Source organism: Theobroma umbraticum, unplaced genomic scaffold (assembly GCF_002168275.2).
Source record: "Theobroma umbraticum cultivar Fairchild unplaced genomic scaffold, ASM216827v3 scaffold_4.1, whole genome shotgun sequence".
Taxonomy (NCBI): Eukaryota; Viridiplantae; Streptophyta; class Magnoliopsida; order Malvales; family Malvaceae; genus Theobroma; species Theobroma umbraticum.
This window is the reverse complement of record NW_018397258.1, coordinates 8954993-8971785: the sequence shown is the minus strand read 5'-3', so window position 1 is coordinate 8971785 and position 16793 is coordinate 8954993. Positions and strand designations below refer to the sequence as shown.

The 16793-nt window shown below is 32.5% G+C and overlaps 1 protein-coding gene across 2 annotated transcripts; it reads left to right on the top strand.

Moving 5' to 3' along the window:
* Nucleotides 1–3941: 3941 nt before the first annotated feature.
* Nucleotides 3942–16775, top strand: LOC110413126 (DENN (AEX-3) domain-containing protein). 2 transcript variants are annotated; one of them, XM_021423834.2, is made up of 19 exons: nucleotides 3942–4452; nucleotides 4726–5431; nucleotides 6358–6558; nucleotides 6945–7028; nucleotides 7707–7766; nucleotides 8565–8609; nucleotides 10092–10291; nucleotides 10411–10920; nucleotides 11170–11272; nucleotides 11462–11539; nucleotides 11624–11713; nucleotides 12629–12691; nucleotides 12796–12870; nucleotides 14148–14198; nucleotides 14544–14621; nucleotides 14868–15002; nucleotides 15361–15468; nucleotides 15582–15647; nucleotides 16637–16775. In XM_021423834.2, the coding sequence occupies exons 2-19, from the start codon at nucleotides 5081–5083 to the stop codon at nucleotides 16706–16708; spliced, it is 2370 nt and encodes a 789-aa protein (XP_021279509.1). In that variant the 5' UTR covers nucleotides 3942–4452; nucleotides 4726–5080; the 3' UTR covers nucleotides 16709–16775. The 2 variants fall into 2 exon arrangements, with proteins under 2 accessions (XP_021279509.1, XP_021279506.1); XM_021423831.2 differs by having other exon boundaries at nucleotides 3944–4452; nucleotides 11360–11539.
* Nucleotides 16776–16793: the final 18 nt, after the last annotated feature.

The following is a 16793-nucleotide window of genomic DNA, read 5'->3' as shown; positions in this document are numbered from 1 at the left end:
ACAATGTTATTTTTCCTGAAATAACATTACTTGCAATCACATTATCTGTAATCACATTGCATTGTAAAGTACCAAACGCCTTCTTACTTAAAGTAGAAGCTTGTAAATAATTAATTTGGTTCAACAAATTTTTTTGACGGTCTATGTTGTGAACATTAATTGAATAATTCGAAGATGAAGTTTTAATTGATTAATCAATTAATTGAATCAAATTAAATCAATTAATAATTGAATTAATTTTAATTTTTATAATTCCATAAACATATATGTTATAATAGCATGATATATTCAATATATTATATGAACATATAGGTTATAATACATGTTTATATTATTATATATGTTGTAACTTATAAATGATTTATATAAAAATTTGGTAATTTAGAAATTTAAAATTAAATTTTGTTAAATTAATTGATTTAATTGTATTTATTTTCAAATTAATTGAATCATTTTAATTAAAATTTTCAAGTAATTTGATTAATTCCTTTTTAACCAAAAATTGCTTGCCATAAATCTAATGTATAGAAGATGAATTTTGGGTATCAATTATGAATGACGGTGATGAAGGTAGCAAACTAAGGGCAAGTGGGGTGAAAACCCATCATGCATTGCAATATGCCACATGTCACAAATCCCATATCAATAAGAGATGGGACGAGTCTTAGGTATATAAATATGGGTTTTTCACCACCTATTAGATATGTCTTTTAAGCTCAGAACGTGAGTCCATAATTTATAAGTTTACTTAAACTCTATTTTCAGAGTAAGGTTGCACGAGGTTAGACTTAAGTTTCGATTCGTGACATTTGGTATAAAAACATACTCGAATCTTCACTGATGTAGGGCTTTCATAAAAGATACAAGCATCGAGGTGGATTCGAACTACTGTAAGAGTCTCTCTTCTCTACGGGAAAAGAGCCAATGCAATAAGGACGTTGTACAATTGGGTAGGGTAGAATGTCATGAATCCCACATTAGGTAAGAGATTAAGTGGGTTTTGGGTATATAAACATAAGTCTTTTACCACTTATCAAGGATATTTTTTGGGTTAGAAATGAGAGCTCCAAATTTATTAGTTTACTTAAACTTTATTTTCAGAGTTTAAGCTACATGAGATTAGACTTAAATCAATGAATTAAGATTAAACAAAAAATAACTTTTTAAGAGAAAAAGATATTTTCTATTGAATATAATCTTTCCTTTTGACAAATAGATATCATTACAAAATTTTTTTTTTGATGTTTGAAATATAATAATTTTTTTTAAATTTACAAAACATAAATAATTAAAAAATACAACACAAAAGTCTTCCTCTTATTTATTCTTATTTTTATATTTAGTTTAACAAAAATCAAAAAAATAAAAAGAAAGTTAATCATTTTCATTCAAATTTGGTTGCAATCATAGACCACGGTGAAAACAGAGGCTAAGTGTATGATTCTTATCATCGACTTTTGAAAGCTATATTTTTTTTACTATCAAATAGAGACTTAGTGTGTATATAATTTCCCAGTTTAGTTGTGGTATTTTATTTGTACCAAACAGAGGCATAGTGTGCATATAATTTCTCAGTTTGGTTGTGGTATCTTAATTATACTCTAACCTATTTAATGAATGCAAATGCAATTAGCATATTGATGTATTTTTATGATTTGCAATTCAAAGTAACAGGTACCCAAAAACTAAAAAAAAAATGAATCAAATATATTGGCAAAAAAAATACAAAGAGGGTAGCTTGATAATTTCAAAGAAAGTAAAAGGAGATATGGGTCAACGAATGAACCTTCAAAGACTAGATTTAATATTCCAAAAAAAATAATTGTAACAAAAGAGACAAAATTAAAGAGCATAAAATACAACAAAAGACTAGGAAGTAAGGAAGACGTTGGGCTTGGGATCGTCACCCTTTCAAACTGTTGGATAATGGTTGCTCCTTTTCCTTCATTATCAGTCATTTTGAACTTAACTTGCCTCATGTTCCTCTTTAACTTTTTAGCTTTGAGAGAATCTTTCTCGTAAAGTTTCCATTGACAACCAAAGGAACACTTCTCGAGAAAAATGGACGGCAATGCGCATGTGCGACAGCGCAGCATTTCTCGCTCGCTTCCTCACTTTCATGTTTTTCTTTTCTTCACCGCTTTAGCGCGCGTTTTATCCACGTGCCTGCCTAAGTCAAAACCAGTTAAATTTTATTTTTTTAATTATCCATAAACTCACCCATTTACATTTAATTGAAATAATGTTTGGAAAATTTAATGTAAATATGATAAAAATGTAAAAAGTTATTCAATATTATTTTTATTTATTTTTAATCAATTAAAAATAAATGACTTAATTTTATTGAACAAAATTATAGGCTTTAGGATGAAACCAAAAAATAACACAACAAATAATTTTGTATCAATTAAAAATAATTAAATAAATTAAATCAAGACAAAAAAAATTGAACCAAGTGAAAATGAAAATAATAATTTTTTCCATATAATTTTATGAATTATTAAAAGGTAAAGTGAAAAATATAAAGTAGTCTTATTTAAATATTTGTTACTATATATTAGCATTTTTTTGAAAAAAAAAATTGATTTATAATTTCATTTAAAAATATAAATAAGATTCTTGCATAAATTAAAAATTTTAAGATATTAAAAGCCAAATAAATGCTCCTTCATAAATTGTTAAAATTTCATAATTATAGTAAATAAAACAGTAAGTTAACAGGTATGAAAAGGTAATATCTGTCAAGAAATTTTAGTAGTTTGAGGTAAGGATATCAAAAGATACCTTATAATGGAGTATCCTATAAGGTTTGGATAAGATTAAGATACCTTATAATCTTGTATTACTTGACTTGATTAAGTAAGATTAGAGTATTTTATAATCGAGTTTAGATAAGATTTGGGTAATAAAATTACTACTCATTACAAGATTGGGTACCATTCTTCAAGTAGTGATCTAGAGTACTCACTATTTGAACTCGATTATAGATAGTTATTTTAAATATTAATATTTATTTATATATATATAATTTTTTGTTTATAAATTTCTTAACATTAATGCAATACTATTAAAATTGCTTAATTATTCTAAATATAATCTTAACCTTTAACCTTTTTTATGAATTTATGAAGTTAATTTTATTAAATAGATACATAAAAATTAAATTTAAATATATTTTAATAAGATATTTATGATATTTGGGTAATAATTTAAAATTTTAATCAAATATTTATAAGATTCAATTATCTTATTAAATAATAAAATTTAAATTAAGATATTAAAAAAATAAGGAATATCTTACTCATAAACTTTCCTAGTTTGAGGGGTTTGTGATTTATGGGTGGCTTATAAATTTGCCTATATTTTTAGCGCAAGGATAATGGCTAAAATAGAAACATGATTTGGATGTGTTGCAATGTGCGTGTGGAGGAGGGTGGTAAAGGCGAAAGTGAGATAATAGCAAAAGCAGCATCATCAGTGCCATAAATGCAGAGCTCTAACGGTACAGCGCTCAACTCTCAAGTGTGAAAAGTGCAAACTATAGGCCGAAGAGAAGTGAAGCCCACTGCCCTTTGCATTTAACGGTATATGTTTAAATTAGGTGGGAAATATGGCTTTTGCCATTCCATTGCACGCACGCCAGTCAAAAGGGCACTCCACTTTCTCTCCAATGCAAGCTATTGCATTTGCATCTTATCTTATTTTTTTCTTTAATCCTTTTATAGATTATTTCGTGATTTGAGTTTTTTTTTAAAAATTACATATTATATTTTTAAAAATATTTATGAGTTATTTAAAAAATTTAATAAAATTTTATCTTTTATTATGTTAAATTAAATTATCATATTTTTATTTTAGATAATCAAATAAATTTTTATAATTAATAGTTATTAATTATTATTAATCAAAATATCATTTATTATTTAAAATTATTGATAAAATGTAATAAAAAAATAAAAATCTATTTGAAATTATTTTTAATAATTTATGATTTTTTTCAAATATTATGTCAAAAGACTCAAATCACCAAAAACTTGAGATTATAGTTTTTATTAGATTAAAATAACAAGATAAGATTTGATGTTTCAAAAATCAGACATTCACACGCCAAACTTGTTTAAAACTGAATATTATCAAAGGATGGAGCATTTCCTTGGCTAGTTTATTTACTTATTCTATTAGGAAACAGGAAACTTTGAACTAAATGCAAAATTTTCTCACTGAAAACACTATAAGCTATTAGGATACTCATATCTGTAATGGCATATTGAGCTGTCTTTGCTTTTCTTTTCTTTTTTTTTGTTGCTTTTTTGTAAAAATGCCTGCACAGTTCCCTTAATCTCCTTCTCTTATGTGTAACCTCCCCTCTTCTTTTTCTACAACTGTAACTCCCTTCTATTTTTAGCGTTTCTCTCTGTCTCTCCCACACTTTGCTAAAAAAACAGAGAACAGGTATGGAAGAATCTCGCCTGTTGCTCTTCCAATTATGCTTGATGTTTTTGGTTATTTATTTCTTTTTTATTTGCATTAATTAAATTTCAACCCATCCTATCTTATCAAATTTCCGTTACAAAGTTCTGTTTTGATGTTTTGTTTGCAATTTGAAGAATAGAAAGCTGTTGGGAATTTTTAAGTGCATGATTTGGCGTTTTCATTATCCTCATTCTCATGGTCTCTCTTTCAAAGCTTTGCAATAACTTTGATTTTCAATTTTTCTGCGAACAGGTTGTTATAACGTATGAAACATAAAGCCCAGGAATTTGCATTCAAATTGTAAACTTTATATAAGAAGAGGCAATTGTTTTTTTTTTAATTGGATTGTAGAAGCATAGTGGAAGGTTTTATGATTTGGGTAGTTACAAAATCGGGGATCAAGAAGAAATAAAAGGGAACCCGTTTCATATCTTGGTGTTACCTATAATAATTTCTACTTTTAGGAGGATGGTATCTTGTAGAATCTGCAAATAAGTGAAAAGGTGTGAATTTTTATGTTGGTCATTGGTGACAATTTAATGGATGAAAGGTTTGATTTTAATTGGTGAAATGATCATTGCAAGATGAGATAAAAAAATATTTAGACATGGAAAACAAGGAAGAAGCTGAAGGACAAGAAGACCGGGCACCATCACCTTATTGGTACCATCTTTCTGATGAGGAGGCTATGAAAGTGGATGGGGAAGCACTGCATCCAGTGCACTCAGGAAGCTCGGATCCTCCAAGGCTACCGCCACCGGGGCATAGGCGCAGTCAGAGTGAAGTTTCGACTACGGGACACCGGCGTGACAATAGTTTCCAGAGATTGAAAACTCAGATGCAGAAGGCTTGGCGATGGGGTGGCAACTCGCGGGACGAAAGGTACCGGTCAAGCTTCAATCCTGAGGTTTTGGCAAACCAGAAACGCCTGTGGTATCAGCTCCACTCCAAAACAATGGTATTTAGTCCCAACTCTTCCTGTCCTTTCTTCTTCTTTATTTTTTGTCTTTTAGTTTTTCTGTAACCTGTTATCTTGTGCATGCATTACCTGCAGCTGCGACATCTTTTTTACTGTAAATTTGTCAGCTTTGTTGTACCTTTCTCTTGAAGAATAGGTAAAACCTTCGCTATTACTTACTTATAGGACTAGGAAGATCTCATGTTGCCTCCCTTTTCTTTTATGGCTTATTATGCATGTAAAGTTTCCTTTTTTTCTTTTTTTATTTTTTATTTTTGAAAAATAACATTTCAACTATTTGCGTGTTTCTACTGGACTTTTTGTATGCACTAGATAACACTGTAATGCAGATCGGGTAATGGATGATAGGATGTGATTTAGGTCGTCTAAGAGCCCAAAGCTTCATGTATTCTGTGAGACTACAAAACTGAAATACATTTTTATGCGCCTTCTTACCTCTCTTCTACGCTTGATTTTGGTTTCATTTATCGGTCAAACATATGATCATGACGGAAGTCATAACAAATAGTTTATGTTATTGTTAAGTGGTGTTTTCCCATTATGATTTTAGTTTGAGGTTTTTTGTGGCCTCATGTATAGGTTGGGCTTCTCCACCAATTGCTAATTGATTTTCTGTTGGACATCCACAAAATTAGATTGAGCTAATAGCTTCTATTGTTCTGCCAAGAAGAATGTTGTAGAGCTTTTGTTCTTTATTTGCTTTAATATCATTTGCTGTATTGATCAAGTATGCCATAATGTACGGAGCCTAGTGGATACCTTAAGTTATGGATTGTGACAAAAATCTATTAATGATTGCAAGATTTTAGATGATGGGATAAAACAGCTAGTGTGCATTACTTTGATGGGATACTAATGTATTTCTATTTGCCTTGTGGAATTCTAATTTGAGGATGTTATTGCAGGATCAGATTAAATATGAGGAGCCCAAATCAATCTTTGAGCACTTCATTATTGTGGGGATTCATCCAGATGCTAATCTTGGAGCCGTGGAGGAAGCCTTTGCTAAGAGGAAGAAGTGGGAGATGGAGATGACAAAATCTGGAATTGTAGATCTTAAAATGCTACAGCATCGGGGACCTCCACTTCCAACATTTGAACCTCAGGTTGACTACATAACTAAATGCGTGGAAACTCTATTATATTTTCAACAATATGTTACCCTACACCTTAATTTCTTTAAGTTTGCATGACCTTCTGGAGATTTAGTTTGTCAACTATGTAAATCAACAATTTGTGTTTCTCCTTGAAAATAAATGCAGTATCATTACAGGAGAAAGAATTTAGTTTGTGTTTGTGTCTTTTCTTCTGAGAATTCTCCCTGCACCCTTTGTGCAGAATGTGTTTGCTTCACTTGAATTCTGGTCATAAAAATGCCATCAACAGACAATCAATTTAGAGTATATACAACCTGATCAATAGTAGTCTATATTTTTCTCATATGGGCTGACATCATTATCCTGTCTCTCCTCTTCTTTTCCCTGATTCACAGATACTTTTTAGATACCCTCCTGGGAAGAGGTTAGCTATGCGGTTGAAGGACTTAGCCGCCTTTTGTTTCCCTGGAGGTGTTAAGGTTTGATCTCACTATTTTTTGTGATACTCTTGTCTACTACAGAAAACTTGGTGTTGAACTCTATTAAATGAGAAGAGTTATTAGCTTAATTATTCTGTATTTCATACCTAAATTAGTTTACTTGTGATAAATAACAATTCAAACTTGGTTACCTTTTGTTGGTTCATGTACTACATTTAAAAATTCAGTTTATCATTCTTATATGTAGTTGTTCTCCTTTCTCCATCTTTGTAGCTTTATTGCCTTTCTTGTTCATTTCTCCTCTTTTAGTGGAACATAGATTAGCATAATGCATGCAATCTATTTTAATTTTCTCCATTTAGTTATGTCTTACATATGGGAATAGCTAATGATATTTCACCAGGAAGAAATGCATGATAATGCAGAAGAAATTACAGGATATGCTTCATAGGACTTTGAGTACTGAATAATCATTGCCACAGTTTAAATGTAACCATATACAGTGATTGCATTTAACCTTATATATATATTGGCTGTAAGCATGCTGTGATTGAAGAAGCATTTTTCCTCTCGAAAGATGTATTTTTTTTGTAAAAAAGTTTTTTTTTGGCTATATACAGTTATTTTATGTTGTAGTCCTCAGCTTAAAATATGATTTTGATGGTTTCTTGTGTCTTTTGTCAATGTAGTGACAACATTTATTTTTCTATGAACTAGGCACGGTTGCTAGAAAGAACTCCATCATTTAGTGATCTAAATGAGCTTCTTTACGGACAGGTTTGCAAAATTAATGTCTCTCTATGTGTCCTGTGTTAAAAGATTATATTTTTACATCTCGTAGAGTTCTATCTAACAGTTTTCTATGTCTGAGTAATTTTTTTTTTCTGAATGGGGAGTACTACTGGTACTACTGCACACTGGCTTGCACATTCTCAAGTAAAGAAAACATGGCAGAGAAAAGAAGATAAAAGAAAACAAAGTTACACTATTTTCTTTTGTTCAGTTCTGTAGGAAAGCAGTTAAGAAAGATATCTATTTTCAATCTCTATCATCCAAAGCCGTAGTTATGTGCTGGGGATTAACTTAATCTTTTAACGTTAACTATGTGTAGATGAAGCTACACCCTCTGAATCTGTGCTAACCTCTATTTTATCTTTGTCAATGGCCACTTTCTTCTCATTGTTGGGATTTTCTTTGGTTTTTCCCTTAAAAGTAACTCTTTCAACGGCCGCAGTTGAATTTTCTGAGTCCCTAACTTTTAAATTTACACTTGATTCCTCTTTCATTTACTTAAGTTCGAAGAGCAATGCGCCAACTAAATAGGAGATCAACAACAGAGTTTTGGGTGATCCAGCTCAAAACTTCTGTTATATTCATGCCAATTCATTTGGATGTTTTGTTCTAAACCAAGAATTTTTAGTCTTATACATGGCAATCCAAATAGTTGTCCTTATGTCAAGTCAAAGTATAGTAGGTTTGGTGCATCGTTTATGAGTAACAAAACTTTTTCTCGCATGTTGGTACTGTTGAACCAAAAAAAAAAGTAACATTTTTATTATTGTACATTCCTAACAGGAGCATTTGGGCAGAGATGATCTAGCATTTACTTTTTCACTTAAGGTATGTTAATGCTTGTTCTAAGCTGTGTTGTTGCATCCTAGTTGTGTTAAACTTGATCCCCTTTATGGTACATTGACTTATAACATGTGATGTTACAATTAATGGAGTCAGGTCTCGTGTATATTTTATATTCTCTATTTGTGTTATTTTTTGTCATTCTATTGGTTGCGGTGGAGAAAAAGAAAGGTAACTTTTAGGGGCAGTAAGATGCACCATGTTAATGTCACATTGAAGCTCGGCTGATGAGAATGGTGCTAGGTGCATGAGAAATGAATTGATAAAATGATGCATGGCCTAATGGTTGAGCACAAATGGAATTCAGCACTGAAAACGTGTCCAACATTGCTTTCATTTGTGCTCAACCATTATCACATTAATCTAAAGAGAACCATGTTCTCAGGACAGCTTCAAATTTAGAAATGACAATAGTGGAAGTAGGTATCAAAAGTATGGAATGATTTCAATCTAATCTAGAATTTCATTTACTCAGTATGAGTTGTTAGAAGAGAAAGGTAATGCAGAAAGGAATAAGAGATTAGGAGAAGAAAGACTCACTAAGCTTGTTTCAAAATATATTTTGTTTTATTAATTAACTCTTAGAAATCTTTTACATCTGGGATTGTAACTGAAATTTTATGAACACAAAACCCTAGTAAATTTAAATCTCAGCTTCAGAAAACATTAAATCCTATTAATTTATTAAGCACTAATGAACCCTAAGAAAACCAAAATATGTTAATGTTTAACTGCTATACTACCTGGAACTCTAATGCTACAATTGTTGCATTGTGACAACTTGACCCTATTTTCTTTTTGTTACCATAGCAGAAACAAAACTGCTAATATGATATCCTAACATATAAAATACTGAAAATAACTAGTAAAAGACTATGACTAACACGGAATGAAACTCTGGACCAAAAAGATTCCTTGATCTGTGTAAGGTTCCAAAGAGGGTGATTCAGAAGAAGAAAGATTAGATGGAGTAATTAGTATTGAAACAGTGGTGAATTAGCAGTGAGGAGGTCATCCGAACGATAGGGCTATGATGAAGAGTAGAGTTGAAACTGTGAGTCTATCTCTCATCAATTGTGTGGTTAACTTGTCTGGTAAAGTTGTGACTTATGAGGCAAATCAATGAGTAGGAGACATGCTTTCTGACTTCCTGCCTTTTGCTATAATCTGTTATGAATTATCCTGTTCAAACAACAACATGGATTAAAAAGCATTAACTTTAGTCTAAACTAAAAAACCACTCAATTTATTGAGATATTATCTTATCTGCATGTGACATTTTTTTCAATGAAGCTATTTATATGCTTTTAAGCGTTTATAATTTTCAAAATGATGCTGAATCTCACAATGGCATAAGAATTTTATGTCTGATTTTGTTTCGCAGTTTTTCACTTCCTGTAGAGTAAGCATTTGTGTGAGAAACAGGAACTGATGGGTTGTGAAACATTTTATGCTTCCCATGATCAGGTGGCAGGCAATGCTACACTTTATGGTGTTTGCTTGCATGTATCGGAACTTGTTCAGAGACAGCCTGGTATTTTAGGTGGTACATCTCCTATTTCCCTATCATCTGGAGCATGCAGCCGATTTATGGTTTCTGCACCTCGCTGCTATTGTTTGCTAACTAGAGTGCCTTTCTTTGAGTTACACTATGAGATGTTGAACAGGTTAACATTAATTCCTTTTCCCCCATGACCTGTGAGAATTGGTTGTCACTGAAATTTGAGGGAGATGTTAACTACGATGGTGCTGATAACCGAATTCACAATATTTTACTTGCATGCAGTATCATAGCACAGGAGCGCCTGAATCGAATAACAGAATTTGTTAGTGAAATGCCTCTCTCTCTCACTGATTATGTCCCATCCGTCTCCAAACTAGATGAACAAATGAATGATACCACCGACTGCCCCAATGGGGAGTATGTTAATGATTGGATGGCTTCTGCAATACCTGTTAACAGTGCTGTGACTCTTACTGCTGCTGCTGCCGGAATTATAGCTGATGATGAGGTGTCATCTGCTTCACTGAAGATAAGTTCACCTCAGTCCCCTGAAAGTGTAACTGCAAGTGAGGCTTCAGATTTGGGTCATGTTAGGGAAATAGAGAAGGATGGTAGGAAGAATGTGCTAAATTTGGATGATAACACATCTGAAGCCTCAGAAAATCGTTCTGATGCTTCAGAAAGAATATATGGCACGTATGAAAATGGACAAGTTTCTCCAGATATTGGAACAGTTGTCAGCTCAAGGAGCCGTACTTTGGAGCGTCTTGGAAGTTCTCAATCCTTATTCAGGTGGTGAATTATGAGTAAATCTAGTGTTTAAGTTTGCATTTGAATAAATAAAAAAGATTTTTTATTATAATGTGAAGACATTCTTATGTGAGAAGGTGGTAAAAAATTTCTGCTGGTTAGGATATACACTTCAATCTGGCATTTTTACTTTAGATCTTCTCTTTTGCCTTTACTTTTGTCATTTCATTGTATTTTTTCCCCAGGTTTTTCCCTATCATAATTTCAGTAATATATTGTTTTCTTTGGCAGTCCAGCTAGAAGCGTGGCATCAGAGGATGAGGATGAGGACGATGAACTTTTCTTGAATCATGAGAAGGATTTTGGAGATGACTTAATATTGGAGTGGGCTAGGGTTAGTTTTCTACTGTTTCTGAGTTTTTGCATATCATTGGATAGTTTGATTTCCATTTGATCTTTAATTATCTGATCTCTTTGATAGGAAAATAAAAATGATCTTCTACAGATAGTTTGTGGTTATCATGCTTTATCTCTTCCTCCACGAGGAAGTGAAATAGTTTTTCAGCCTCTTGAGCATTTACAGGCTATAGAGTATGTGAGACCACCAGTTTCTGCCCTTGATATGGATGAAAGTTATTTGTATTCCTTCGAAGCTGCTGAGGTATTTCTTTGTTACACGGTATTTTTAGTCTGTGTTCGTACATAACATATATATTCACTTAAATGTCGCTCGACTTGGTGAAAGGTCAATGCAAAGTTGGCAGCAGCTGAAGAAGCTCTTGCACTTTCAGTATGGACAACTGCAACAATTTGTCGAGCTCTCTCTCTTGATAGTGTAATGTGCCATGATGCATACCTGTTCGCTAAACATTAGCTGTGTTTTCAACTATCTGCATTTGATCTGCAAATGAAACAGAACTTTTGGTTTAGACATCTCATATTTAGGGACTGGGTTCATTCTTTGATTACATGAATGAAGCGCAAGCCAATATTAGAGTGCTTTTGTTTTTTGGAATTAAATATTCCAAGTTAGAGCATGCTAGAGTTGGCTTAAATGGGCTTTCAGGCATAGACATGGGCGTGGTAATATCTAATGTTCTGAAACTCAATGACCTTTAATTGGTATGTGTTCTTCTAAGTTTGAAGTCTCTCAGAGTGATTGACTAACAGGGAAACACTGCTACCAGTGGAATTTATATTTTGGACTGCAAATTATATGGACAGATATCTTATAGTCTTATGTCTTCTCTTAAACATTTAACTTAAACACCATTCGCAATGGGCAGAAAGATCCAATCTGCATATAATTGATAAGTAGATCATGCACTAAATAATGTTTGTATATTCCATAGCCCTTAGTTTCAGTGGATTTTGTTGTACAGAAAGAGCAAGCAATAAGCTTGAATTGTTTTTGTATCCTATGAAGCTTTTGGAAGAATGTATACAGAAACTTTGATGCTTTATTCTAAAAGCATGCATTGATGAAAGAAACAGAAATGGAGCTAAAATGCTAATTTAGGCATTAGCTCAACTCTTTGAGGAATGATTAATTGTAATTTGAATCAAGGGTTTATGAACAATTCTAAACTTCTAATGTCTTCTCTCTATGTTACTTAATGAACTTTGCATGCATTTATTTGAGAGAATCTCCGTTCTGTTATCTTAAAGGTTCATACTTTCATTTGCTGCAGAAGTAATGTTTGTAATTTCTGTTGGTAGATCTGGTTTGACATTAAAATTTTTCTTACAGATTTTGGCAGTGGTAGCAGGAGTATTACTGGAAAAACAGGTTGTAGTAGTTTGCCCAAATCTGGTAAGTTAGATTAGTTAAGAGATTGTATTTCCATTCCTATTTGTTTTGCACTTAGTTGTTTCTTATTGCAGCTGTTGCTTCGACTCTAATTTCAATCAATGCAGGGTGTTCTTTCAGCTGTGGTGTTATCCCTTGTTCCTTTGATTCGTCCGTTTGAGTGGCAGAGTTTGTTGCTTCCAGTAAGCTCCATAACCTACATCCCTGCTGCTCTTTAGTTGAAATTCTATAGCTGGGAGATATCTTTCTAGATGTAGCTTAAACTTTGATATTAAAAATGGTAGTAGATCATTTCTTCAAATATTTTTGACGTTAGTCTTTGAGCACAACAGGTGTGATATATTAATACATTGAAAGTCTTCAATGAAAATGGTCAACCAAAAGAGATAAGTATTACAAATACAAAATATGATTTCTAAATTAAAGCATATCAAACAAGTCAAAAAAAGGAGATAAAGAATTAACATCAGGAGACGAGACCTATGATACAGCATAGTGAAGCTCCTAGAATCACGCCCAAAATTTCCAGGACAGGGACTGCCAACAGATTATGAGTGTCCTAGCCTTAGCCTCAGTGCATTCAGATAGAGTGAAGGCTAGGAAAAGAGCTTGTAGCACAAAAAATTATAACAAATGATAAATTACAACCTTCTGGCTACATGGACATACAATGCTGACTAACTTTGAACAAATGATCTCCAATTTGTGGATCTTGTCTAAAGCCTTCTTTAATGTACTCATATACAATGTGACAATCTTAAATATATTTGTAACCTGACAAACACTTTCCTGTTTATAAGTAAAGGCATAAATACATAAATACAGACATATGGATATACATATTTTTAAGAAACTTTTATATCTACATATTTGAGTATGTATTTGTTTGTGCCTACTTATAAATTGTGGATTGATAGAAACCATGTGCATTAGGGAAAAAGAATGAAAAAAACAAGATTATAGAAAGAGAAAAAGGATCAGCTGATCAGGCTTATGATAGTTTTACAAGTAAACCAAAATTTGGTGAAGATATCAATAGGAATTGGTTATGTAAAAGATTGAACTTTCTTAGTTTGGTGGAGTACTTAAGAGAATGTCTTTGGAAAAATCAATTTTGTAAAAATGCTTTAATATTTGAATGTTGACAATGTAGTTTAGTTACAGTTAGACTAAATCCCAAACATCTTACCTATTAGAAGCCATATGAAAGTGCTGTAGCTTGTTGATATTGATCCTTTCCTCTTTCAAATAGAGTATGTTTCTCTTCACTCTTGCTTACGATGAAAGGGGGAAAAAGGAAAAGTGAATTCGAGCACTTTATGCTTAGTGGCAGATTAGATTTCGGATGGTTAACTTTTAGTTGCGAATTGCATTTAGTAATTCTTCTAGACATTGTACTTTTAATAATCTGATATGACCATTTATTTCTCATTATGTGAAATTCTCTCTCTGCTTTCAGTTACTGCCAATGAGGATGCTTGATTTTCTGGATGCACCTGTTCCTTTTCTTGTGAGTTATAATGTCTTTCTCTATGTTAATAGAAAAATATAGTATGATGTATGAAATTCTAAATTATACTGACACTTGGCACTAAATAATAAGAGAAGAGCTTTAACCTGCAAAAGAAAGATATAAAGAATCTTTTTAATGCCTACATGCACGCACAAACAAAACAAGATTCTTTTTGACTTTTTAAGCAGATCCAAGCTCTTCCTTCTTTATGCATGAAGGAGCATACAGAAATAAATACCTTACATTACATATTTCCATTGGCAAAGAATGTTGTATTAGCATATGTTTAGTGGAAGTAATGTGAATTCCCTGATTTAGCTTTTTGTTTCTTCCATTTTGTAGGTTGGCGTACAACACAAACCCACTGATTTGAAACTGAAAACTTCTAATCTTGTTCAAGTTAATGTGCTCAAGAACCAGGTGTTTATGGTTTCTAAATATATTTTTTATGTTTGGAATTAGTTCCAAGATCTATAGTTGTGCAGTAGAATTGTTATAATGTTTTATATGGACTATAGTTTAGTGCCTTAGTAATGTCTCTTGTTTCTCTCTGTGCTCTCAATCTCTTTAACTATTTGTATGGAAATTTCATAATCTATGAGGATTGCTTGAAGTTTTTCACACGAACTCTTAGTATTCTTAGTTGTTCTTTCAACTGTTATTCAGGTTAAAACATGTCACTTGCCTACACTTCCTCGACATAAAGAGCTTGTATCTCAACTAGGGTCGATACATTCCAGACTCTCATTTGAAGGTTCAATTGCTAAAAAACATCCTACGTATAGGTGCAATGAAGTGCAGGTGTTTACCGATCATCACAATTAAATGTTTAATGTTTCTACTTACATGTCCACTTGTTTTAATTGTTAAAACCTTTTATCTTTCTTAGAATTGGTCCAGATTTTAATCAAAGATCTTTCTGATTATTTCAGATTAATTCACTATAACCAAAGGTTTAACAGGGTTACTGTAAGCCCAGGGTTAATTCAGATTATTCTAAATTTTGTTATAATATTTATTGTAAGAATCTGGAGAGGCTCTACCATCTAACCATTTTTTTTCTGTGCATTTTATTTTTTAACCACCTTTATTATCCTTTTATCTGTACTTCTCGTTGTCATCTTTCGGGTGGCAACTAATATAATTTTTTCCTGTTTAGGCTGAAGCTGCAACCGAATTTTTGACCATCATGAGGCACTACCTGGAGTCACTTTGTGCAAATCTGAGGTCTCATACAATTACTAGTGTACAATCAAACGATGACAGGGTTAGTGCTTATATTCTGATACTTTGTGTTGTTTCTCCAGTTTTATTCCTAACAAATCCTACACAATTGCTATGTCTTTCTCAGCTTCTTTTATGTGTTTGATTAACATCCAGGTTTCCTTACTACTTAAAGATAGCTTTGTTGACTCTTTTCCTAGTAAGGACCGGCCATTTATTAAGGTAATTTGTGTTCTTTATTTTCATGGCTGACATCTTTTTGTTTATACCCGATCCAAACTTTTTGCTTGCTACTTCAAAGCATAAAACTTTTAACTTCAATACTAATGTTAAATATTGATTTACTCCCTTGTCAATTGAATACATAGAACTTACACAACACACACACACACATACACACAATGGCTTGAGGTCCGACTACATAACGCCTGGTACATGGTCACTTAGCAAATCATAAGGTATTGCCGTTGCCATGTGGTATAGTTCATGATAGCTACATTTTATCCACAATTTAAAGAGAATAGTCAAAACCCTTAAAACATCCCAAGGAGGATGGGAATAACCGTGCCTAAGCCTAAAGCATCCAATATCCTCCAAACCTGAAACATTTTATATACATTCATAGATGCCTGAACTCGAAAGACCACCATTCTGCCAGCTAAACCACTGACTGATGCTTTGTTATATATTGATGCAAAAATTATTGAAACCGTCTTGTGGATGTCAAACAGCTAGATGAAAAAGGGCAATAAACTTGGAGAAGATAAGCATTTTCAACAGCTAGTATAAGGGTTGTTGTTTGAAGCTTAGGCATGACACTTTCTGGAGCCATATAAATGCTCTGCACTCCTTGAGCATTCTGCAAATCTAGGCGTTGTTCCCTAGAGCAAGAAAGATACAAGGGAAAGAAAATTGTATGTCAAAATATGCGGAATCATTATGTTACAAAATTGCAACACTAGATCCAATAAAACACACACGCACACACACACGCACACACACATATTATATATTATATAAATTTTTTTGTTATTTTCTGAACTTCATGTTCAATTAATGATTTCATAGCAGTGGGTTTGTTAACTCAAAGCATGTTTAACATGAAGTTTGGAGGAACTTAAATCCAAGATCTTATGTCTAAAATGATTGGTTAAAGCGGGTAGTTGCACAAACCTTCCATTGCTTACTCATTGCTGTTTTGGTGTTTGCAGCTATTCGTAGACACACAGCTATTCACGGTTCTATCCGACTCTCGTTTGTCAAGCTTTGAGAATGAGCACTAACTTAATCCCTTTACAAGGTGTGTTGCATCAGGTGAAAATTTCCTAGAAGCAAGAGTTTACCAGATATAAAGTACTTTGGTCTAGA

Coding starts and splice junctions, on each gene's coding strand:
- LOC110413126 (XM_021423831.2), top strand. CDS start 5,081: ATGGAAAACAAGGAAGAAGCTGAAGGACAAGAAGACCGGGCACCATCA. Junction 7,029..7,706: donor GTTTCCCTGGAGGTGTTAAG/GTTTGATCTCAC, acceptor TCTATGAACTAG/GCACGGTTGCTAGAAAGAAC. Junction 10,921..11,169: donor AGTTCTCAATCCTTATTCAG/GTGGTGAATTAT, acceptor TTTCTTTGGCAG/TCCAGCTAGAAGCGTGGCAT.